This window comes from Pieris napi, chromosome 7, assembly GCF_905475465.1.
Source record: "Pieris napi chromosome 7, ilPieNapi1.2, whole genome shotgun sequence".
Lineage (NCBI taxonomy): Eukaryota > Metazoa > Arthropoda > Insecta > Lepidoptera > Pieridae > Pieris > Pieris napi.
Window position 1 is genome coordinate 8,549,388 of NC_062240.1, and position 25,344 is coordinate 8,574,731.

Here is a 25,344-nt window from a genome sequence, read left to right on the forward strand (position 1 = left end):
CAGTGTCACACCGACCTGACTTGAATAAAAATTGATTGCGCAGGTATTGTATTAGCCTCGCCAAAAGTATGTTCATGCGTCAGCATTGATTTATTGAAAATAGACGCCCTTCATTTTACTAAAGGGATACAAAGAAAATTGTCCAATGAAGCGGCGAATTGGAAATTTCAGTGTATTTCGCTTTGCAGCCTTATTAAAATACATGAGGAACATCTAACGACTTTTTACACGGCCCTACATAATTAAAAGGGTTTCTGAAACCAGACCCTCATATTGTTGAATAAATCCGGACTTCCGTACAACAGCTCGTGGTGGTTAACGGAATTGAATATGTATGCAACTAAAAGAGAAAGTCTTGTAGATTCACAATAATACCTTCGTAATGTGACGTAAAAGATTAACATTTTTTTTAATAAAAAAACCAGTTTTCACTACTAGTTTTTGGAGTAAGATTATTAGAATAAATCTATTTGTGATGTAAGATGTTCATTAACAATAAAAGTTGTTAATAAACATCTTACACCACGAGAGATCTGTTTCTTTAAGATTATAAAATTAGCATCTACTGCCGTTATGCAAGATACGTTAGATTGTAGACATTATAAACATCTCTGTTTACTTTTTCCGGCACTCTCACACACCACGCCCTAACAAAAAACCAGTTTGCTATACCTGCATCGTGTCACGTTATTTTATTTAAATGAACGATTCAACTAAATGAAAAACTCCACGGCGCCTGGGTCGTGTACCATTATTTCTGATGCCATAGTTTTTTGATCTAAAAGCCAAATTATATTATTCGCTTCTAAGGTGAACAATGACGATTTAAACCCGCAGTTTTCTTAATTTCCTCTAAAGACATATCAGTTTTTGATTACCATAAAAAAAAAGGTGAAAGGTTGTTTTTAAGGTATTTTATTTTGAAATAAATTATTCAATGGTTGCAATGAGTAGCTGGAACAATCGCCCCCTTACATCCGGAATATCGTCATGGTTGGGCGAACACGTTTAGGCTGCCTACGCACTGGCGACCATAGACGCGGCCAGGCCGCCGCGGCCATGGTCGCCGGTGCGTAGGCAAGCGCGACATGTGGACGGCCGAAAAATTTGCAGTCGACTTCCAAGGATGTGTCAAGATGGACGTGCAGAAGATAATCACGCTAACTGTGCTTGTGTATTTACTACGAAAACGAAAACGGAAGATTTCACGTAAAAGACAGTTTTGGGTGCATCCATTACTTTGCGAGAGAAAGACTAAAGGATTATATTATACTTATTTTTTGGATTTAAAAATGTATGAGAAGAGATTCTTTAATTACATGAGAATGTCAACGAATACTTTTAACCTGTTACTGGATACAATAAAACCAAAAATTACTGGAACTGGTAACAACTATCGGAAATGCATTCCAGCAGAAGAAAAATTAGTAATAACAATAAGGTAAGCTTTTTCTTTTTTAAATACAGAATGTTTAAAAAATACGTGATATATTTTAAAGGATGTTTCGGAATGGAGTATTGTGTACAGGAAAAATAAAAATAATGTGATAGGGCCTTTTTTTTACTTAAACTGCTAAACGGATTTTTTTGTAAATTTGAATTATACAAGACTTGATTCTGAATCACCCTAAACCACCACTGTTGCGTTTTTCACAACAACCTGTATAATTCATTGACCAAGGTTTTGCCACTTTAAAAAATTTATGAACTATTGTTCAGTAGTATTCTACTTTACGACTTTGAAAAGGAGAGGAAAAGGGCTTGCTTATAACATGTTTTTTTAATTATGAACCTTTCCGTGTCGAAATTGGCCATTGTAAAATAATCACTCTGTAGCTAGCTACACGTCTGGTCGCCGCGGCCGATGCGGTAGCACTGATGAATTTTAATACAGAAGTGATGTTCTCGACGGCCACGATTGGTCGCTGGTCGCGTGGCATCAAATTGGACGCCGCGGCCAACGGTGGCCGCTGGTCGCTGGCCGCTAAGTGCGTAGGGGCTATAGCGATTGCCATATAAAGTCCAGAATTCACTGGCCGCCGCGGCTAGGTCGCGGCGACCATGGTCGCCAGTGCGTAGGAGGCCTAATGCACCTGTCGCCAGCATTGTATGCTTTTGTATAGAAAACTTGGTTAAATGCAATAAAGCTGAGCAAAGTTTGTAAAGTAAAACAAACAAAATGATACATTGTTAGGAGAGGAAACATAAAGTTTCTTTTGATTCTACGTCTTGACATCGGAGTCTATTTAAAAGTCAGGCAAGAGTTTTCAAACATAGTAGACGTTTTATGCAATCGAAGTTCACGTTGGTAACAAATAGGTTTTTTAAATTACATTACTATGCAAATAGCAAATAGAGTTTTTTTAATAGAAATAAAGAAAAGGTTGTTAACCTATGTATTTCTTTGAGGTAACATGCTGACATAAGGTGTATCAACATCAGACACAAAGGGTAATCTCCCCTAAATCCCCTAAGTCCTTGATGACAAGTACCATTTGAGGTGTACATACCTGCTATGGCAATAAACATAAAAATATTTCAATTTTCATCCTTATATAAACCACAAGGGTTTTAACTGGGGAAAAATTAAAAGTAAACCTCACAATAACAAAACATATTGGTTATAGCCAAAGAGAGATTTTATTCGTTGTATTTATAGGTACAGTATGACCACATTATTTACAATAAGGTATTATTTGGTTTCCCGTCACGTTTTCATTCACTTCTAATCAATTCCTATCACTGATCAATATAACCATTCAAAGGTAATCCTGTCACATTATTTATGGTGAATATCAAAATAGTTTATGGGATATATAGCATTGTTTTTGATACAATTCATTTTTACTTTTATTTTGTATTTTGAAACTTAAATTATGCTTAGTGAAATTGTCTGCTCCAAGGCCCATTATGAGTTTTCAAACAAGAGATGAATGTTGCAACCTTAATTGGTTTAATACAGAAAGCAACAAAATATGAAAGTTATTAGTAAGATCTAAACAAGTTACTAATATAAACACAGTGCTAAGTTAACAACAACAACCACTTGAGACAAAGTTGATGAGTGCTGACAACCAGGTTTTTACTGCTGACTTATGATTTATTACAATCACAATCATTGCATTATAAAAAAATAATTTAAAAAAATTTATTAGTCAACTACAGCTTTGCTGATATTCAAATGCCAATATGATGAATACTTTTTTATTATAGAAGCTTTTTAACTTAAAAAATTTAATTTGATAAAATTAAATCATGCAGCAACCCTCCATAGGAAGTTTACCTAATATTCATTATTTGTTTTTTACAAATTATAATTAATATGTAACAAGATTTATGATTGCATTTCTCTATATATACACATTGAATTTTGCCTACAACCTCCAAGAGTTAAACCAAGTTTATATATAAAATAATATATATTTTGTTTTATACATTAATTCTCTTGGTAATACAAGACCAAAAAATACAAATAAGAAATATTTTTACATAATATTTTACATAGGTTGATTTATAAACATTTCTTTTTATGGCATCATTGTGACTGGATGTCATTGATTGGTTTATTACTGATACCAATAAATAATAATTCATGTTTTAAGTATATGTATATAAATTTTCAAAATAACTGTTTAACACTAAAATGTTTAAATGTGTTACACAATATAGTTCTATCCAGTAAGTATTCCTTTATATTTATTATTAGGATAATAGGTAATAGTTATCACGATATTATTTTATCGAGAGTTACAATTCCTTTCGGTTAAGAAACTAATAAGATTTCTCGCCATAATAATTATACATTAAGTAACTGCTTATCTTAGTAGCCTTAAAAACATTATTTGTTTTAATATTACATGATACTATTACGATAACAGGTTTAAGCAGTGTTCTAATCAAATAACGAATTTATTTTAAATCGATTTTACCACGCTGTAGAGAATCTATTTACGCCGGTGTAAACAATAACAAATAATCTGATGTGTTATAACCGACTATAGGAAATAATAAGTAACACATTCTCTCATAAATTTTATAAATAAATACTTTAAAAATACGTCCTATTTATAAAATCACTAGGGACTTACCAGCAATAACTGTATCACTCAAGTCAAACTTCACTGGTTTTGGAAACTCGCGTAATTTGCGTCCGCTCAATTTTAATTCACCACTTAAGTAAGCATCTTCCAAAATTCTTTCTAATGATTTTGTTAACTGACTATGAATATTACTGTGTCCATTCATATTTACACTCACATTCTGGCCTAACACGGCCATATTCTTTTTAAACTAAGATGAAACTGACATTTTCTGACATTTACTGTTCCGAAACGCAGGAAACAGTTTACAGTACAGCCAACATTCACACGATGGTTTTTATTAGTATTCGTTCCGGGCAGGCTAAAGTATTTAGACTTCATGTTCCGTTTCCGACTAAAATCTCCTGCCTTTTGCTTTATCCTTTATAGTATTATAATGTATTATCTTCTTTCATAATCTATAATAATATTAAGATGTAATATGTTTGTGTACATATTTTGTTTTTAACCAGCTTATCCCTTTATTTCCTTTTGATATCTTTGTTTATTTTTTCTCGCGTGTACTTTCCCAACCTTTTACTTGAAACTGGCATAAAGTCAAAACTATTGCCATAATATAATTAAAAAAAAAAGTGTTTAGACCATACTACCTTGTCCTACGTTCTTTTTTTCATTCTAATAATCACGATCTTGTCGGACAGAATATAATTAGTAAAATGGGATATTTGACGATATGAAAATAGTGTTATTGGCAGTAATCTGTATAAAACGTGGCTTTAAAAAGCGTTATAGATCAATACAACATGTAAATAATCTTTAATTTATCATGAATCCATTAATAAAAATATTAACTTTAAACGTCAGTCTACCACAGGGCTTAGTGAAGATGCCTTAACTCAATAAGATGCTATAATTTCACTTAACAAGATGCTTTCTACTTACACTACTGTTAAGGCATCTTGTCTGCCCTCCGACACAAAACAGTCTAACATAAGTCAAATAGACGATGACGTAGGCCAGTAAATACGTATGGTTTCGCCAGTCCAATCCGAAGATTTATATCATTATTTTTGCATTGGATACTGGTTTTCCTTAGTTAATGTTAAAATAGTTTTGTAGCTCAATGTATGTATATTTTAAAACGTTATCCAACGAAAAAATGCCTTTCTATAGCTACACTGCTATGTGGCAAACTTAAGATTTTTTACCTCACACATTGATATATAAAAAACCCAAGATGCACAATCAACGTCTAAAAAACGTCCTCAAAAAATGAGCGCAACATTCTAAATTGTGCACTCATTTCAAATAGTCTCGCGTCTAATAAGTGGAGTCGATGTTATTTATTTGTGTTTTTTTTTATAAATAAATTTATGTACTTTTGAACTTTTTTGTGTGTAGTTTTTGACAAATATATTTATTAACAAATTATTTTTTAATTTAAAGAAAAAACTTTTTAACCGGATTAAAGTTATGTATTATTATAAATTTCCAACTATTTAACATCCAACACCTTTTGTCTTTTGTCACCGTGACCACGCACGCTGTAAAGCACCCGAAAAGTCGGATAAATTTAAAATTATGTTAAATAGTTGTAAATAAAAAAGTAATGTTCGACTCCACTCAATACCTTGTCCTACCGACCACGGTCGGTCGTAAAATTGTATTGCTTTAAGTACGTATACACTGCGTTGTAATAACAACTTTAAGAAATTCGCGTAAGGTTGATTTTGCAATAATATATGCTTGTAACATATACTGTTATAGACATACTGTTATAGAAAATGACAGAAATAGTGTTTCGGGACACTTTCGAGCGTTACTTTTATTCGAGACTGTGCATCTTGGGTTTTTTATATATCAATGACCTCACATGATACAGGAAAGCTTTCAAAAATACAATGACAATTTAAAAGAGTGTGCAGTGTTAAAAGAGTGAGTATATAGTTAGCAATAGCGCTACTCATTGTCATTGGATAGGGAGAATAAGTAAAATCTGCAATCAATAACCAAAAAAAGCAAAGCAAATTTCAGTACCACCACAGATATATTATATAGTAGGGAATGCCGATGGTCTTTAAAAGCATTCATATTTTCTTAGTCTCAAGCTCAATTCTATTAACATTTTTTTATAGTTATAGAAGACAACCCTATTCATCAAAACTACTTAGATAAAATGGCTGATCTGGCACGTAGCTTATTTAAAGAAGTTTTTACCATTAGAAGCATCAACAAAAACATGTTTATCTCTATCCTCCAATGACTGTAACAGACGACTTCTATCAAATATTTACTTCTAACGCTGTTAACTTCTATGGATATCTTTCAATTGATTTGATTTCCATGTTGTGGTCGAATGAATTATAATGTCGCAAATAAATGATCGCAATACGCATGTTTATGAACAGTCCATCCAAAATAACTTGAGTGACATATTTTTTTGAAACCCACTATAGTTTGGATAGAGAGAAAGAGTTTAACCCATTAAGCAGTGGCGGATTTATAGATTTGCCGCCCGTAGGCTATTCAATTTTTGCCGCCTCTAAATTTTGATATCTTAGTCCACAATCATATCAATTTTCTATCAATAAAATTCCAACTTTATAATTTGTGCTCCATCATCCTCGTTACATCAACTTTTCCCATATAGTTATTATTGAGATGAGAACTATGGTACCGTGTTAGATCCTTGATTATTTTTACAGCAAAGAATTATCAAAAAACATTATTTTAAGGAAAAAATATCTCAATCGTATACCACTTTTAAAGTAAGGTAAGGTATGTCTTAATACTATACAATACTTACAAAATATGAATTAAGCTTACGTAAAAAACATACATTTGGCGAACGTTGATTAACATTTATTATTACACTCACAGTTTAAAAACAATACAATAAATATATCTTTTCTTTATTATTTGTTAGCATTATGATTTAAGTTAAATTATAAAAGCATTACAATACTTTTTTGCGAGACTTTGAATTCGCAAAATCATTTATTATATCGTCGTTTGAAATCTTTATATGTATATAATTAATTTAAATTAATTCATTCCGATTGGCCTTTTCTGAAAAAGTTGGCTTTGCGAAAAAGTTATCAAATCTACTGATGTAAACATTTAATTTAAATAATTCGTGTACGACATAAGCGCTTAAGGCCTGCAAATAAAATAATTAACTGATAAAATGTATCAATTTTCTAATGAGCAAATTGTCTCACTTCATATTTTGTGGAGGGAATTTTTTTTATTGTCAAGTCACAGTCGTTCAACTATCAGTTATTTGATTAATATGATCTCTATAAGATAATGAACTAGTTTTTTATTTAATAAAAATTAGTCAATTTTAGTCAGTATTTTTATTAGACCATCGATATTATATCGATTGAATTGGGTAAGCAGATCTCATAATTATTAGGTACACGGAGAAAAAATTATAGCAGTTATCAGTGAAAAATATATGAGAAAAATTACTAAATTTCGATTATAATATCGAATCGCGATATTCTAAAAGTTAATAATCATTAATGTATAATTAGTAAAGCGTTTAGGAATTGTTCATGCAGAGATGTTGAAATATTTATTAATTAGCACTGTATATGAGAATATTTAGATTTTTGTTAAATATTTTAATTTCTCTCCAATTTTCGGAATTGGTATTATGTGTGTGTATAATATATATTTTTTTTTAATTTGTAAACCGAAATAAAAAATTAATGAACTAAATTTGCCGCCCCTTAAAATTTGCCGCCCTAGGCTCCAGCCTACTCAGCTTGCTGGTAAATCCACCACTGCCATTAAGAGTTTTGATGAATCCGATCAATCTACAGGAGATTCTTGTCCAGTTTGTTACGTCCATGTTCCGAGATCAAATAGGATCTTCAGCACTGGGATGTGCTGACTGCTGTGTAGTTGTCAGTTGTCATTGTGATTTTTAAGGTTAAAGAACTCATGAGACATGAAGTAGTAAAAAATAAAAATTCAAAAAAGAGACCGAACGCTGAATTTACCAAGTTCCATCGTATTTATAAATTTTAATACTTTGATAAATGTTACGTATATAAATTTCAATCTAAATGTAAATATTTTTATGAGGTACATAAAAAAATACTTAAAATCAAAATGACTTTCCTAAACATCTTACGAATGGGACATCTACAAAAGATTTCAAAACCTATAAGGTTATCGAAATTTCAGGTATAAATAAAAATTTTGTATTCATTTTCATTCGTAGATCTTAAAATATGGTTGTATTTAATTTTAAATGTGTTGTCAATATCAAATATAAATTATAGTCCACATCTTTGTAATCTAATAAGTATGTACTTGTTTTAGTATTCATCATATGTTAAATATGCCGAACATAAAGAATTGGAAAAAATTAGAAATATAGGTATATCAGCACACATAGATTCTGGCAAAACTACTCTTACGGAAAGAGTATTATTTTATACAGGAAGAATTGATCAAATGCATGAGGTATGGTCTTCTATTACTATATTTAATTTATTGGCATTGTTTTACTTTAATTTAGACCAGGATAAAATTTATTTGTTTCTCTGGGAAGCATTGGCTATCTTATATCAAATGGTTATCTTATAACAAAGTGCTGTATGTAAATTACATTTAATAAATTAAATTAATAGGTAAAAGGCAAAGACAATGTCGGTGCTGTCATGGACTCCATGGAATTAGAAAGACAAAGAGGAATTACTATTCAGTCAGCAGCTACATATACAATATGGAAAGATCACAATATCAACATTATTGATACACCAGGACATGTAGACTTCACAGTAGAAGTGGAACGAGCTTTGAGAGTTTTAGATGGTGCAGTATTGGTGTTGTGTGCTGTAGGTGGAGTCCAAAGTCAAACATTAACAGTTAATAGGCAAATGAAGCGGTATAATGTACCATGTTTGGCGTTTATTAATAAATTGGATAGATTAGCAGCAAATCCTGACAGGTAAAAAGTTGATTGTTTGGATTTTTTATTAAAATAACTATGTATAATGAATTTGGTCATATAGATTATTTTTCTCTACCAACTAAAGGTATTTCACAAATTTTAACTATACATGATGTCTAATAACAGCTATTTCTTGTCATTAGATATGTATTCATACTATCTCTTTATTTTCTAATATTATATTGCATGAATTGCAGAGTTCTCAAACAAATGCGAACTAAATTAAAACATAATGCTGCATTTTTGCACCTACCAATTGGCTTAGAGAAAGAATGTCAAGGAATTATAGATCTGGTTGAAGAAAAAGCCGTTTATTTTGATGGAAATTATGGTGAAATTGTAAGGTTGGATGAAATACCCAGAGATAGAAGAACTGAAGTTGATGAAAAACGACATGAACTAATTGAACATTTGTCAAATGTTGATGAAACACTAGGTAAGCTTTTTATTGTGTCGAGCGCTTATTGATTGGATATGGATGGTTCTGAGGGTAAGATTCAGAGTTGAGGCTTATTTAAGAATAGGCTGAAACTAACCAACTAACTACCATATGTCAAAATCCAATATGTTTTTGACATTTTTTGTGTTAATTTTGAATCTTACCCTAATAATAGCCATTCCTGTAAAACATGTGTTTTTTTAGGTAGAATAACCAAAAGTATTTCTGCTTATTCTTCTGTAACTAGTAATTATATTCTATATGAAAAGCTTGTGTGTTTTTTAAAAAAATTTGTACTTTAGTGGACATACTTAGAGTGATAAGGCCGCCCGTTGCATCCCTTATAATTTTTATGTATTGTGTTTCTTTTTTTTTTGCAACGAAGTATAAATAAATAAAATAAATAAATAAATATTAAAGGGTCACACAAATAAATATTATTTTTTCACAGTAAAGTGTGACCACCAATTATAATTTCTATTCCAGGGGAGCTGTTTTTAGAAGAAAGAAAGCCAACATTACTAGAACTAAGGCAGGCTATCCGCCGTACCACATTGAAGAGAACTTTTACCCCTGTACTTTTAGGAACAGCACTTAAGAATAAGGGAATCCAACCTCTGCTGAACGCAGTATTAGATTACCTCCCACATCCAGGTGAAGTGGAAAATACAGCCATTTTGGGTGAAAAAAAAGCTGATGAGGGAGAAACAGTGATTTTGGATCCAAGGAGAGACGGATCTAAACCATTTGTTGGTTTGGCTTTTAAGTTAGAGTTAAGCAAGTTCGGACAGCTGACATATCTGAGATGTTACCAAGGAATGCTAAAGCGCGGTGATAATATTTTCAATTCTAGAACAGGAAAGAAGGTATACAATTAAACATGTACTGCTTGTTCCTGTATTTTTTTAATTTTTAAACAATGTAATATGTATAGATTAGTAATATTAGTACACTGATCTTCTATTATGGAATCATTCTTTGGTTGTAATTTTTTTATAAATAGTGTAAGCTTATTAATATAAATTGTGAGCCACCTTCACCAAATATTCATACAGATCCATTCTCAACTCATCCATACAGATCAAAATATCAAGACATTTATGTATTAACAAATATATTTAAAAAAAATATTCATTTTTCAGGTAAAAATTTCTCGCCTTGTCCGTATGCATTCTAGCAATATGGAAGAAGTGAATGAGGTATTATCAGGTGATATATTTGCATTGTTCGGCGTAGATTGCGCGTCTGGAGATACATTTGTAAATGATAGCAAGCTACAACTATCAATGGAATCCATACATGTGCCGGATCCAGTTGTTTCTATGTCTATAAAACCTAAGAATAATAAGGATAGAGATAATTTCTCCAAAGCGGTTGCTAGGTATGTTTAATATTTATTTTATTATTAATTTGAAATATATTCTTAGTGTTTCAGAACTATGTAACATTCATTTATTATTAACAAGAGGTTTTATAAATAATTAATTACTTTTCGCTCCTATCAGCTGATGATTTTTATTAATTACTAGTTACTAGTAATTAAAACTGAACTTTACTACCTTTCTCTAACTTTAAAGTTTGAAATATTATGGTCAGTTGAATGGTATAATGGAGGTCAGATTTACAGCTAAACTTGTACAAGATGCATTTTGTAATATGCATCTACCACTAGACTTATTGGTATAGTGGTTAGTACGACTGACTGCGAATCCTTGGGTCCCGGGTTCGATCCCCGGCTGAGACGAACATCGATTTGATGAGCATTTGGTGTTGTGCTTAGGTCTTGGGTGTGTAAATATGTATTTATATGTCTACCTATCTATAATATGTATGTATATTCGTTGCCTAGTACCCATAACACAAGCTTCACCAGCTTAGCATGGGACTAGGTCGATTGGTGTGAATTGTATAACAAAAATAAATATTAAGTTTCCAATTCTACAATTTCACTGCTATTTTTATTTTGTATATATACATACAAAGCCAGTCTACTAATATTCACAAAAAACTTTAATAATTATTTACTTTGTTTCCAGGTTTACAAAGGAAGACCCAACATTCCAGTTTCGTTATGACGGTGACAATAAAGAGACACTGGTGTCTGGAATGGGAGAGTTGCATTTAGAGATTTATGCTCAGAGAATGGAGAGAGAGTACAATTGTCCTGTTGAATTGGGAAAACCCAAGGTGGCGTTCAGGTAATTTGCCCCATTTTCATAGAAATTTACCAAGTAGCCGAGTACAGAGTGTACTCAGTTTTGTCTCTTTGTGTGTGTATGCTACACACAAACAAACTAAAAAAATAGGTGTAGTAGTTTTTGTGTTAAAAGTTTATCATTGCATTAGTTATGTATATAACAGTTAATTTTTATTTCTATTTTTTTTTACAAAAAATTATCACTTTAAGTATGTAATAATTTTTATAAAATAACTTTCTTTTCTTTTAAAGTTGCCTTCAGTTTGTATATTCATTACCATCCTTTTATTACTTGTGATCTGTAATTAAAACAAAATTAAGGAGTAATATCGAAGGATTGCTGAAAAACTAAAGTTAATGATGATTATATATTTTGTCTGTCTTTTTATTATGTTCCACTGTAAATAAACTCAGCATATGAAGACAGTGTCGATAGTAAAAAAGGCATTTAATCTATAATTTCTCTATTAAGTATTTTTTTTACAAAGAGTTTATTTCACACTAAGTTTTTATAAGATGACCCTTGAATAATATGTATTTCAGAGAGACAATGATGTCCCCATGTACCTTCGACTACCTTCACAAGAAGCAATCCGGTGGGGCAGGGCAATACGCCAGGGTTGTGGGTATTTTGGAGCCATTACCACCACATCAGAATACATGTAAGTGTAACAAAAACTTGTTATAACCACACCTACGCATTGCCATCCTATCCTACCTTCGGTATTGAGTTATTGTAAATCGGAAACTTCATTTGAAATTTTAGGGTGTCATAAATCAGTAAAAGATCCTAACATAGTTCTAATTTTATAAACTCGATCGACAACTGAGCGTTTTTTAAGTCGTTGCCGCGCACCATCACTATGTGGAACCAGCTACCTCCACATAGTGGTGTAGTGGCAGCTGCCCACTGTTAGTTAGATTCCTTCAAGAAAAGAGCTTACCAATTTCATCAATTCGAAAATACATAAGTGGGCAGCTGGTTAAGCTACGGCCTTTATAAAATACTAGCTGGCCTGGCGAACATCGTACCGCCTAACAGTCGATTCTTTATTTTTTTTAAATACTTATTCTGCTATTCGGGACACCAGTCTAGCTAGTAAGATAAAAAAAAGAAAGTTGATAATACAACAAATACATTATATCAAAAAATGAAAATTTACCTTCCCGGAACCCTTCCACTAACACTTGAATTTTATGATATGGTATTAAAGTTCAAATTGCCTTTAAATATTATTACGAATATTTTGTATGGGAATATAGAAAAGTGTTGTTTTTAGTCTTTTTCACTCAATTTTTTTTTAATTTTTCTCACCGTAAGAACCATCCTCGCACTTCAAGGAATATTATAAAAAAATAATCAGATTAATCGGTCAAGCCGTTTTCATGTTATGTCGTGACAACGGAAAACGGGTTTCATTTTTATATATATAGATATAGAATATAGATATACTAAATACACACAGTACATGTTACCATGGTTACCATTGTATATGGATAAATCGTAGACGTGCTAACGCTAATTAAACAATTTATTAAAAAGCCATCTACTTTTATATGTTCCTGGTCGTACTAATATGTAATTTCTGTTATGATATTTCAGTACTAGAATTCGTAGACGAAACAATGGGAACTAATGTACCTAAGCCCTTCATTCCCGGTATCGAAAGAGGATTCTTGGACACCTGTCAAAAGGGGTTCCTATCGGGTCACAAAGTATCTGGTATTAAGTTCCGGCTCCAAGATGGTGCTCACCACGTGGTGGATTCCAGCGAATTGGCTTTCTTCTTGGCTGCTAAGGGAGCTGTTAAGGAAGGTAAGTCAAGGACCTCTAATTTCAAATGTGTGTTTTAATAGCTCTTATGAGGAGTGGTTCGTAGAACTTTCTCGAGTCTAGTTAAAAAAAAAAATTTTGCTAACATCAAACTTACTAACCCAGTGTTTTCTTAAAATTTTCATTTTAAATAAATTTCTCTAACGAAGATTTGCGCCGTCTCGTCTCGCATTACGATAGCGCAATTAATAAATATTGTATTCTACCACATAAATGATAGTACTTTAATACTGATAATTAAAAAAATCGTGCAAAATTATTCCCTAACCATTCCAAAATATCAAAAATGCACAACGTTAATATTCAAGTTCTCACTTCTGCCGGGCGCTCCCGGAGTGCAACCCGTCGTTTTTTAGCCTGTCCTTTTACATTTTTTGCTTTTTCTCAGGTTAGAATTGATCTACTATAAAATAAAAAGTGTGTGTGTACAAAGTACACATGTCAGAAGTGAAACTTCAGTGGCAAACTAATCTTGAAGTGTTGTTCATATTTATACAAATCTAAAAGTTTAGATTACCGATACTTAGAGGGACGGAAAAAGGAAGATATGTTAGGAATTTAATGAATTTAATTGTCATTAAAATATTATGTGTCGAATAATAAATAATAAATAATGTGTATGTGACGGTAAATTTTTTTCCAACGCCGATAAAGAAGTTTGACTTCAAAAAGGAACATGGCGCGTAACCGAAAAACGTGACGCGTACGGCGTAATGAAAAAAATGTTACACTAAATTTTTTCCAACCCCGATAAAGAAGTTTCACTTCAAAAATAGTTCCTTTGTATATTAATGTAAATACAATTATAAATTACATCACAGTCTTCGAAGAGGGCGCGTGGCAAATCCTTGAACCGGTTATGTTCGTCGAAGTCATCACACCAGATGAGTTCCATGGGACGGTGATTGGTCAATTGAACAAACGGGGTGGCATCATCACAGGCACTGAGGGTGCCGATAGCTGGACTACGATATATGCTGAAGTGCCTTTGAATAATATGTTCGGATATGCTGGCGAACTCAGGTGAGATTTTTATAATACGCCTTATAACTACTTCGCGTACTTACTAGTCAAGCTTGTTGCCATGGTTACCATTTAAATAAGGTTACCATGGTAACAGACGCAGACAGATTTTAGATTATTGGTAATGTATAGTCTATGAACACATTAGTGTGTGTGTTACCCCGGATATGACTAGACACAGTTTGTTGTTTTAAAATATCAAGACCAAAAATGTTTAAATGTATAAATAATTAAATTAAAAAGATGGTTTGATGGTTATTTTAATAACAATGATATATACAAAGTCAATTAAAAAAAAACAGTAAAAAACGTTCTAGACTATGTACCAATCTTCGACACAAATTAATTGAAAACTTTCGTAGCTATAATTAAAATATCTGCTCTAATTAAAATTACAATAATGACACAATAGACCTTTGGTTTCTATTTTTGAATATACATACAATATCTTAATTCTTAAATAACAATTCCATATTAATCCTTTTAAAGGTCAATGACCCAAGGCAAAGGTGAGTTCAGTATGGAGTACAGTCGTTACTCTCCCTGTCTTCCGGATGTACAGGAACAGCTTATAAGGAAATACCAAGAGGAAATGGGAATTCTACCAGACCAAAAGAAGAAGAAGAATAATTAACCGCCTAGACAATGTTTAGATTAATTTATTTTATTGTAAGTATAGTGAAATGATGTTAATATACATGTTATTAAATTATTTGTTTTTTTTTTAATTTAACTATCTCGCATCGGACTCCTACGGTTACGGCAAAGGTATTGGTTGATTTTTTTAACTTAATCAGAAGAATATAAGACGAACCTATAATGGTTGCAAGTAATCTGTAATTTTTAATTGTTCACTTATAAAAAATAACATTTCATTTATTTTTCTTATGGAATAAAAAGTAAACTTTGACCTAAATTTGATATATCTATTTTATAGCTACTCAAAAATCTTAACTATTTGCATATGATTATAGAAGAAAATAAATTCAAACACATTTATAAAAACATTTATTTTTAACATTCAAGACGAAAGCGTAACAAACAACCAAATAGGTACAATTATCCCACAAAGGAAACTAAAATTAGGCGACTTAACTTAATTATTTGGTTTAATAAAATTAGACCCACAAACAAAAAGCCCTTAAAATCTTAACTTGAACTAAGAGGACAGACATTTGCATTATCGCACTCACTCAAGCGTAACTTTGCTGTGTCTACTGTGATAAAGTTAAAATTGCGCTAGACTTTTGACACATGGCATTTGACAATATGAATGAAATGAAAAAAAATTAAAGTTGACAGTGTGTTGGCACATGGCCAAAATAATTGTATTTGGATATATCGCATACTTAGCAAATGAGCTCCTTAAGATTAGTAATTAAAACTAAACTATATAATAACCATTGTCCTAGCCAGGACTAATTGAGAAGTGGAGACGGATATCGGTAAAATACATCAAGTAACTTCTTACATAACTCGAACTTTCGAGTACTCTACAGCCCACGATGGCTGTAGCGAGAAACAACGTAATAAATTAGTTTTTTATAAGTTTTCTATGTACGATTTTCATAAATCATAGACAATGTAGAATACAGAAGAGTTCATAAAAGACTAACAGTGATGGGAGAAGGTATTCTGGATAATTCGACAAAAGATGTTATTTTTGCCATAGCAACTCGTTATGGTACGTTATGCGTTTTAAGGCCGATTTACATTATCTTAGTGTTTAGCAGAGTGCTTTAGGATAGTACTTTAGTTGAAACATGTAAACGCTACTTGCTTTAGTACGGTTCTACTTGACTTTCAAGTTGAATCAAAATAGAATCGCTTTTTATTTTTGTTTCAAGTGATACCCCTCCCGCGCCCGCGCACCCTCCGAGTACTTCCCTCGTTGTGTGTAAACACGTAATTTAGTCAAATCTTTAGGAGAGTGCATAAGTGCCGTGAAACGCGTGCGTGTTTTTTGATTTTTAAAGATAGCTAAATGGTCGGAAGATACAACTATCAAATTTGTGTCTGAATATGTTGTTCACGAATGTTTGTGGAACGTTAAAAACAATTTATACAAAAACAAACCGGCTAGGCATTCGGCATACACTGCCTTAAAAGAAGCTATTTTGTTTATTATTTATATTTAGTTTATTTATTTCGAATAAAATCTCGTCTTCTATTTGTTCCATAACTACAGTTAGTATTTTGCGTAGAATAGAGCGTATTTGCCGACGTCGTTGCGCGTTCATTGTGGCGCTGTAATGATACTCTACTGGAAGAAACGCAAACGTTCACTCGCAACGCACTAGAGCACTAAAGAACTTGCCTTTCAAGTTGTACTAAAGCACTCTCCTAAACACTAAGATAATGTAAATCGGCCTTTATGATAATAATAATCCAGTGGCGCTCCAACCCTATATCGCCACTGATTACATCCGTTTCTATAATCATTTTTATTTCATAGACAGTATCAGTAGGTGATCAGCGTACTGTCCCTGACATACGCCGTCGACTTGGGTCTAAGGGATGCCGGTTTCCTCACTATGTTTTCCTTCACCAAGCGAGTGTTAGATGTTAGACAGAAAGCCAAATATCGAACCTACGACCTCAAAGATGAGAGTCGCACCCTGACGCCGCCTGATGCGTTTTATAATATCTAGTTTTATTAACTTATTATACCATACAGAATATATATTAACATAGATTACAAAATCATATTTATATTAATGTTAACACTAATAGTGTATTGGCTATTGGCACTTTATAACTACGTCGCATATGGGGAGTTAAAAGAGTTTATCACTAAGATATAACACCGAGATATTAAATCGCTACAATTGAGTATACATATAAACTATGATTTCCAGTCATTCAAAGATTCCAACTTACATCTAAATAATTGCTTGTATAGTTTGTGCTGGATCATATCTTACATACATTACGACGTACTAAAATTACGTTTTTTAAAACTACTTTCTATAAATACGCTCTAAAATTATTAGGTGAGATAAACGAACGAAGACAAAATTTGTCGAATCTTGGAATTTTTTATGAAATTGAATATCAGCTTCTATTTAACGCTAGATACTTTCTTGGATACTGCTACTTAAAAACATTTATAATAATACAAGGATTCAATGGCAACTCTTGGTTTATGATGCGAACTTCCTTCATAATAATCAGGTTCTTGACTAAATGTAAAACAATCTAAATATTTTGACAATAAAAAAATACATCGCTCTATAAGTTCACAGTTGAAAATAATATCACTGTCTCAAAAATAGAACTTAATTTATGGCTAAGAATATTAAAATACATCAAAATATAATTAGACCGATGTTTCCGTCGAAATTCCATTTTTCTTGCACTCATTTTTCTTAATGCTCCAAGAATCTCTTCGCTTTAGTAGCTCGCTCTGTAAATCAATACTTTTTTAGGATGCAGTCGACTCTAGAGACGGAAAAAGCATGCAACCAGGCAAACATGCAACATAAAGATAGAATTAGTTCTAAATTACAGTATAAAAGTAGAAATCTAGCTAATATACAAGAAATATAATATGATAGTTGGTTCCCTTGATCTCCGTACTAAAAATCCATGTTTTTAGTGAATTTAATATTCCTCCATGATTCTTTTTATGTAATGCTTAAAAAAGTTGGAGGAAGCATCGCACCATCTTGAGTTTTGACTATAGAATAGAATGTCTTCTTGGAATATTTCAAGTCTCCGTAGCTCGCGTACGATACGTATTCTAGCACAGAGTTTTTGAAAGTTCTATTTGCACTACTTGCCCGTTAAGAAAAACTATCAGCATCAGACTGTAGACAAAAGTTTGTATGCCTCATAACAGTCTTTACACTTCTACACAGTACCGACTCGAGACTATATTAAGTTGATCCTATGATGCAATAATATAAACAAAAATGCATTTTAGGCGTTTGCAATATGCATGCATGGGGTACCGTGTCATGCGGCATTGCCGACTCGTTGGTGCTACACTAGAATTTCGTATCATTGACGCACACCTTCATTGAATCATCTTCCTCGATCTCATCCATCGTGGACAGACGTCTCTCCACCTCTGTTTGAAAACTTTTTGACATAATTTTTTTGTGTTTGTTTCTGAAATATTTCAAATCCCTGGTCATTATTATAGTAGTGTATTCTTTAATTTTTATTTAAAGAACCTTTTAGAATTATATAAAAGGTATGTATTGAACACAGTTTGTGGATACGTACTGGTTTATACTGGAAAGGCGATGTGTTTTGGTCATGTTATGAAATATTTGTATATATAATTATGAATTTAACTTACGTTTTCTTGCCTGATTTAGTTTTAAACTCTCTAGGATCATCTCGTGCTTTTGTCGTATTACTATTATTTACTTGCTTCCAAATTCCTGTTTTGTTCATCTCTTCCGATATGTTAATCGAAGCCAAAGGTATATTCATAATATTTCCATTTATTAAAGGTATTTGTAGGTTTTCTTGAAATTCGGGTGGATTGCTTTTTGTTGTATCCTACAATTGGAGAGCCTAAGAATTGTCAAGTTGGAAATATTCCGAAGTAACCAATTTTACTGTGCATGTGTGCTACGTGAATGGTGATTTTTCTAGCGATAGTAGTAGGGTAGATATTAATAAAAAACCATAATAAACAAAACATCGATTTTATTAAGACAAATTAGAAGGTCTAAAAAATCTAAATCTGATTGAACTACGTACGAATGATAAAATCATCATAACTAGCTTCGATGACAAAATGCGAACAGTTTTGCATGCCATCCCACCTCTCCGTCTCCGAGTTCACGAAGTTCGTCTTGGCTTCTCTTTGTAATTTCGGGCATGACATCATCGAGGATCTTTAATTCACGTCTAGTGAAAAATAGGTCCAGCGCTTTTCTAATACCAATCATGATAACCAACATGAGAGGGAAAAGTATTGAGGTCGAAGAAAACGATTTAACCAACCACAGGCAAACCAGACATGTCAATTGTAAAGCTGTAAACACGTGAACTCTTCGAATTGGCACCTGTAAATTGATAAATTACAAATCAGTACTAACAGTCATTTGGTTAGGTAGGTATTTTATGATTATTATACGAGTTTAAATTAGAATTCTCGAGGAAAGAAAAAATATATTGATAAAAGGTAGTTTTAGGCACGTTGTAATGATATATTTTATTTAAATGCATTATTAAGACTTTTGGGACTCTTATGGACCGATATTTCAACCCAATATTTAAGCAGAATTTTAAATATTCACACGTCTTTTTACTAGGTTCAGGATTATGTTTGAGTGTATAACTTAAAAGCTTGAAATGGTTATATTGTAAAACGAACCTGCCGAAGGAACATGTGATCCGGTTGGTATTTTTGTGGCATGAACATGATCAAAATCCTATCGAAAAATTGAAGACCTTTAAGGGAGGCGACACCCATATACAGGAATACTCCAAACAATACCGGCATTGGAATGTGTCTCAAAACTGGTGTTAGTAAAACGGAGCATCCTATTGTCATAAAGATCATTATATGAGTAGCTCTTTGTTCCCTTACTCCTAGGAATTGTGGTTTTTCTCCAGGAGCTGCACATTCCGATTCAACTTTCAAGGAATTAACGTGGTTTATACTGAGTACAGTTGCAGCTACAAACCAAGGCAAGCCCATTATTGAACATATCTGGATTAAAATTGCCAGAACAAAGAGATCAAGATGATATCCGCATCCTTTCTTCAATTTATTCTCTTTACGATTCACAATAACTGCAGTTATCTGTTGATCCATGAATATCAATATGGTTCCCAGTAATGCTGGTAAAATGGCCACGAGCGCTGACCATATGGGATTGCCATTAAACGGAGTGATCACCCAATTCCTACTTGGCAAGGTTGGCTTAAACTCCGAAGGAACTTCCAGTTTTGGTGTCTTTACTCCGACTTTATAATCCAAGAACGACATAGATAAAATCGCTATTATTACAGAAAAATCGCTTATTATTTGACGGACCTAAAAAAATAAAAAAATATGTAAATTCATTCACATATCGTACTGATAAAGTTGTGCGGTTTAAAATACCTTTGAAGGAAAAAATAGAGAATTCTTAAAATCCTTTAGAATAATTGAAATTGCAAATGTTCCGAGGAATAATATGATGGACATTAAAAATACATCTGGCACGTAAACTTTTGTATCGCAGCCACCGCCAGCCAGCGTCCCATTATAAAACTGAAAAGAGAAGGTCATTTTGTATTGTCTATCCAACGTTGTAATCATTTAGTACTTCTATACGATGACACAATATTCGGTCAAATAAACACTTACTTTACACGACTCTTTTTCGACGGATGTCCAATTAAATTCCTCGGGAACTTTTGAGTAATTACTTGGCAAACAGTAGCATTCATAATTGAGTATCTCATCAGGGCGTGTCTTTAGCGGATATTTTTTCCCTATCGAAATAACATTTTCGACGGCCTGAAAATAAACTTTGCGTAGTAATTGTTTTTAAACTTTTTAAGTATCGTTTCCTTTTTATGAACTTACCTTGTATATAAAGATGAATGCTATTAATGTAGCGAAATTTTCTTCAGTGAATCTTGTTATATAACATACTAGAGCACTAGCATCAATGGCTACTAGTATTACTAGTATGATAGAGGTCCAAGTTCCGATACAAAATCTAAAAGACATGTAGTTCCATCCTACTTGCTTACAAAATTCAAAAACAATAGATTCAAATACTAATACAGGACCAGTAGAGCCTAATATCGTCAATGGTTGTCCTGAAAAGAAGCCATAACCCATACCACAAACGAAGCCACTCACTAGAGATTCCATTGCAGCCATATTTTTACCAGTCGCTTCGCCTAGTAACCCTCCAAATGTAATAATTGGCGACAAACATGCAAAATACAAAAATATCCACGATGCAACGCATTGTAAGGCCAATGCGTCTTTAAAATCTGACCAATACCAAGGCATTTTTCTTTTTAAGTCATTTATCAAACCGCCAAATAATTTGCCACTTCTAGCTAAACCAGATTCTTCACGTTGTCTTTGCTCTTCCTCTTCTTCATCGGGTTCTTCTTTTATGCTATTATCATTTGGACGTTTTCGTAGATCTTGAGATGGAATTGCCGCAGGTGGTTCTATTCTTATAGCGGGATCCCATTCACCCGGTGGAAGGACTGTCACTGCATCTAGGAATTCGTCTATTCCCGCAAGGAGATGATCGCGTTTCTTTGCGCGATATGCGACTTCGTGGAATATTTCATCTGACATTAGTGTAGCCATTGCTCTTCCGATTTCATGAAAGCTAGAGTTACTATTAGGTGGGCCAAGTAAAACAAACATGAATCGTGTTGGCACCGCTACTTCGGTTAAGTCTCCCATGATAGTACCAGTTTTGAGTCTGACAAAAGCAGATAACGTTTTGTCAAGAAAATCAACTTCACCCACGAGAATGTTAGAAGCTTCAGCTCCTGGTGGGATTTTGCGCATAAAATGTGTGTTACTTTTATGGTTTACATCTCCGTTCAATGTGATATCGTGGCCATGTTGCATTGATCCACTACTTGGGCTTTTAATCATACCTTCGTCATGAGGTGCACCTGAAAATATTTCTTTTGTATATTTATGTTTTAAATACGAATAAACATGCATATAAAAAGAGTATATAAAAATATATAAGATATAAAAGCGTGTTTAAAATAATACAGTGTTTAATAATAAACATTCATGATGAATTATGGATGTGCTCAAGTGTAACCGTAGGTTTGATAGTAGCATCCTGAATACTAAGGAGATTTATTTCTTTAAAAAGCATGAGCGAAGCTATTTAATTCACATAAATTTAACTGTCTATGTAACTAGCATGTAGCTTATGAATCGAATATTTACAAAAAAAAACATTGAAACATAGAGGCCGATCTTTTCGGCCATAGAGAGGGAAAAAAACATCAATAAAAACGATAGCGGTTACCCGCGAGTGGTATGCCTAGGAAACGACCAATATCTCCTTTTTGAGATTGTCCACTGCTTGTACTGCTCTCTTCCACTGGAATATAATGCCAATTGTAACAAATATTAATGGATATGCCACGTATTGTTTTGGAAGAGGAGTATTATAGCGTTATGTGGTATGTACAGCTTAATACGAGCCAAGTGCACTTCAGGTAATAGCGTGCGTCGTGATTAATCGCACATATTTACTCTGTGCTGACCTGGAACAGCTAGGTAAGATCCTCGTGTATCACTTGCATGAAGAAGAGCTGTGTGAGGTTTTGTCGTTGGGCCTCGACAGCTTTTGGAGCTGGTGCTCTGAGGATCTTTATCCTGCAAATCTGTTATCGCCACATCCAAGTACATAAACTGGAATTATTGTATTATTAATATGTCGACTATATACTTACTTTTGCAGGATGAATGATTCCTTCCAATGTCTGCCAATGATCGTATTAGAGGAAGCCTAGACATGTTGTTATGATTTCTTTTCTCGTGCTGGTGTCTGTGTCGTCGTAATAGAGCGTCTTTCACCTTGTCTCTATTATCGTAACCTAAAAAGCCATCCATCACCATATTATCCAATACATTTTCAGCAACTTGTTCCAGAGAATTTGCTTCCATATCCAGTATTACGGATCCGTTGAGTATTAAACTTCGTAGTTCGAAAAGTGAATGTAGAGACAGAGTGGCAACGTGGGGCTTAGACCACCTATTGCCTCCTTCTTCAACGTCTTCTTCAAATTTGATCCAACGAGCTGTTTCTTTCCATTCAAGCTCGTCGCCGTCTTTAACGAGCTCTTCCATTTCTGAGAATAGGGGATGAGACACCATCGTAGAATCATCGACATCTTCTCCAAGTATGAATTGGACTCTTTGCGCAGGTGGTGTCACTGTAAAATTAAACTTATTAAAAACTAATCAATTAATAACAGAACCTACTCAAGGCGAAAAGGGAGAAAATATTTCACATGAAGATGAACAAGTAAGAATATCTTATCTGACATAAACATGCACAATAATTTAGTATATCTACGTCATGCTGAAACATGAGATGGCATATGATTATAACAAAACCGATAAAATTGGATCCCAATTTAGCTTACATGTTTCTCCGTCATCTGTTACGCTCAGTCTTCTAACCCGGGCCATTATTGCGGAGCCTACGAATCGAATTTATTATGCAAATGGATTGCTATCAATAACATATTTGTGTATCGGTAAATGAGTTAGTCTTATGAAAAACGTAAAAGCTTATTTTATGTTTGATGAAACATCAAACTAATTGAATTTCATATTACTTCGTTAAGTCATATCAGAATGTAATCATAACCCTGACAAAACATTATCGTATAAACATTTTGTTTTGTTCTTTTTCTACATAATTACTAGCTGAGCCGGCAAACGTTGTTTTGCCATGTATATTATTCCTAGGACAATTTTTTTTAGTTCAATAACAGTAGCTTTGTACAATCATACAAAATAGGGGTTGATCGTAGAGGGGTGAAAATTAGGGGTTTTATGTATTTTTGTATGTTGTATCATAAAAAAATAAAAATTGTCCAAAAATAATAAAAAAAATTATGATGGAAACCCCTTATCATTAAGGGGTAGGTATAAAAAATAGATAGTAGCCGATTCTCAGACCTACTGAATATACATATAAAATTTGATAAAAATCGGTCAAGTCGTTTCGGAGGAGTATGGTAACTAACATTGTGACACGAGAATTTGATATATTAGATTTTCTCAAACAGTATTTGCTCTGCGTTTAATGTTATTTTACTATACGGATTGAAATATTCACGCCCCTGGAGGGAAGACTACTAACGATAGTAAAGAAAGTAAAGTAACTGTTTTAATTTTAAAATAAATGGACATGCATTTTTATACAGTATTTTAAAAAGTGTGCATTTAATCATTAAAAAATAGGTACTATACTCGATAACTGAATCGACGTAAATCCATAAAAATCCGCTAAAGATATCGTCAATCCTTAGGATGCAATTCATCTTATAATTAAAACATACTTAAATTGTAAAATGAAGTTTAAATTTAAATTTATGTAATTTTCTTGCCACATACTTTCGGCTAGCCCTATGTACTGTGTACTGTTATTATGTAAAGAGCTTCATTATGGTATGATAATGAGGTCATTGTGCATAATAACTCTGAATATAATCCACAAAAGCCTTAATGCCACCACAACTCCATTAAAACTGTTTGTTTCATGTCCCTTGTTTATTACGTGTTGTTTATATAATATAGTATTTCGTGACAAGAGACTATTTTCCCTAAACCAAAGTCACGTAGTTAGGTTAAAATCCTCCTATGTAAAAACTCAACTAAAAAACTCCTTCGATTTATTTGAAAGTTGGCATCGGCGCTGGTATTCGATAATAGCGATCCCAAGTTTGATATTGAGTCTTTTTACAACTCATGATTAATCATGAGTTGTAAGAATTACAGAGTACCGTCGCAAAAATCGAAGTGTTTAATTTTAGGCATTAAACCAAATGTATTTTTTATTCGACATTGAAAGATTTCATAGTGTCGTTTTGCGTTGAAACATTTTTTAATTCGAGATTATAGAACCATTGATACCATTGATATAGAACCATATTATAATATGTACAACAAATTTTATAAAGAACAAAATTCAATTTACTATTGTCATGTTATGTGATTATTTGAAAAAGATTTTACCCCATTGTCTCGACCATATAGTTATCAGCTTACAGCTTTCAAGAAGTCATTTAGCTTAATACACCGAACACAATGAACGTGTCACGTATTATTTACTAGTATCAAAAGCATTAAAATACATATATGTATGAACTAGGGAC

The 25,344-nt window shown here is 32.8% G+C and overlaps 3 protein-coding genes across 12 annotated transcripts in view; 1 reads left to right on the top strand and 2 right to left on the bottom strand.

The window, feature by feature from the left end:
• The window catches only part of LOC125050888 (leucine-rich repeat and calponin homology domain-containing protein), a 56,127-nt gene extending 51,815 nt beyond the window's left edge, over positions 1 to 4,312 (bottom strand). For 2 of the 3 annotated variants that reach the window (XM_047650953.1, XM_047650952.1), the window contains exon 1: positions 4,089 to 4,312. In XM_047650953.1, coding sequence (XP_047506909.1) covers positions 4,089 to 4,278 — 190 coding nt within the window. In that variant the 5' untranslated portion in view covers positions 4,279 to 4,312. The remainder of the gene's footprint in view (positions 1 to 4,088) is intronic. The other variant, XM_047650954.1, reaches the window with a different exon arrangement.
• Positions 4,313 to 7,980: 3,668 nt separating this feature from the next.
• Positions 7,981 to 15,214, top strand: LOC125051086 (elongation factor G, mitochondrial). The gene is made up of 11 exons (XM_047651235.1): positions 7,981 to 8,237; positions 8,376 to 8,519; positions 8,687 to 9,006; positions 9,207 to 9,445; positions 9,935 to 10,314; positions 10,591 to 10,829; positions 11,485 to 11,646; positions 12,189 to 12,307; positions 13,249 to 13,461; positions 14,301 to 14,502; positions 14,992 to 15,214. Exons 1-11 carry the CDS (start codon positions 8,163 to 8,165, stop codon positions 15,134 to 15,136), a joined length of 2,238 nt encoding a protein of 745 aa, XP_047507191.1. The 5' UTR covers positions 7,981 to 8,162; the 3' UTR covers positions 15,137 to 15,214.
• A 1,624-nt stretch (positions 15,215 to 16,838) lies between these two features.
• The window catches only part of LOC125051049 (sodium bicarbonate cotransporter 3), a 37,396-nt gene continuing 28,890 nt past the window's right edge, over positions 16,839 to 25,344 (bottom strand). For 2 of the 8 annotated variants that reach the window (XM_047651174.1, XM_047651175.1), the window contains exons 5-15: positions 23,605 to 23,661; positions 22,909 to 23,391; positions 22,720 to 22,839; positions 21,041 to 22,107; positions 20,819 to 20,971; positions 20,573 to 20,722; positions 19,838 to 20,503; positions 19,284 to 19,526; positions 18,809 to 19,014; positions 18,519 to 18,615; positions 16,839 to 17,908 (exon numbers count right to left, since the gene is read on the bottom strand). In XM_047651174.1, coding sequence (XP_047507130.1) covers positions 17,822 to 17,908; positions 18,519 to 18,615; positions 18,809 to 19,014; positions 19,284 to 19,526; positions 19,838 to 20,503; positions 20,573 to 20,722; positions 20,819 to 20,971; positions 21,041 to 22,107; positions 22,720 to 22,839; positions 22,909 to 23,391; positions 23,605 to 23,661 — 3,329 coding nt within the window. In that variant the 3' untranslated portion in view covers positions 16,839 to 17,821. Of the gene's footprint in view, positions 17,909 to 18,455; positions 18,616 to 18,808; positions 19,015 to 19,149; positions 19,527 to 19,837; positions 20,504 to 20,572; positions 20,723 to 20,818; positions 20,972 to 21,040; positions 22,108 to 22,478; positions 22,554 to 22,719; positions 22,840 to 22,908; positions 23,392 to 23,604; positions 23,662 to 25,344 lie in introns of those variants that run through there. The other 6 variants (XM_047651176.1, XM_047651178.1, XM_047651177.1 and 3 more) reach the window with 6 other exon arrangements.

Bases quoted from the DNA above. Each gene is read 5' to 3' on its own strand.
- LOC125051086 (XM_047651235.1), top strand. From the start codon at position 8,163: ATGACTTTCCTAAACATCTTACGAATGGGACATCTACAAAAGATTTCA. The intron at 9,007-9,206 runs GTAAAAAGTTGA...CATGAATTGCAG, and splicing joins TTAGCAGCAAATCCTGACAG to AGTTCTCAAACAAATGCGAA. The intron at 10,315-10,590 runs GTATACAATTAA...TTCATTTTTCAG, and splicing joins ATTCTAGAACAGGAAAGAAG to GTAAAAATTTCTCGCCTTGT.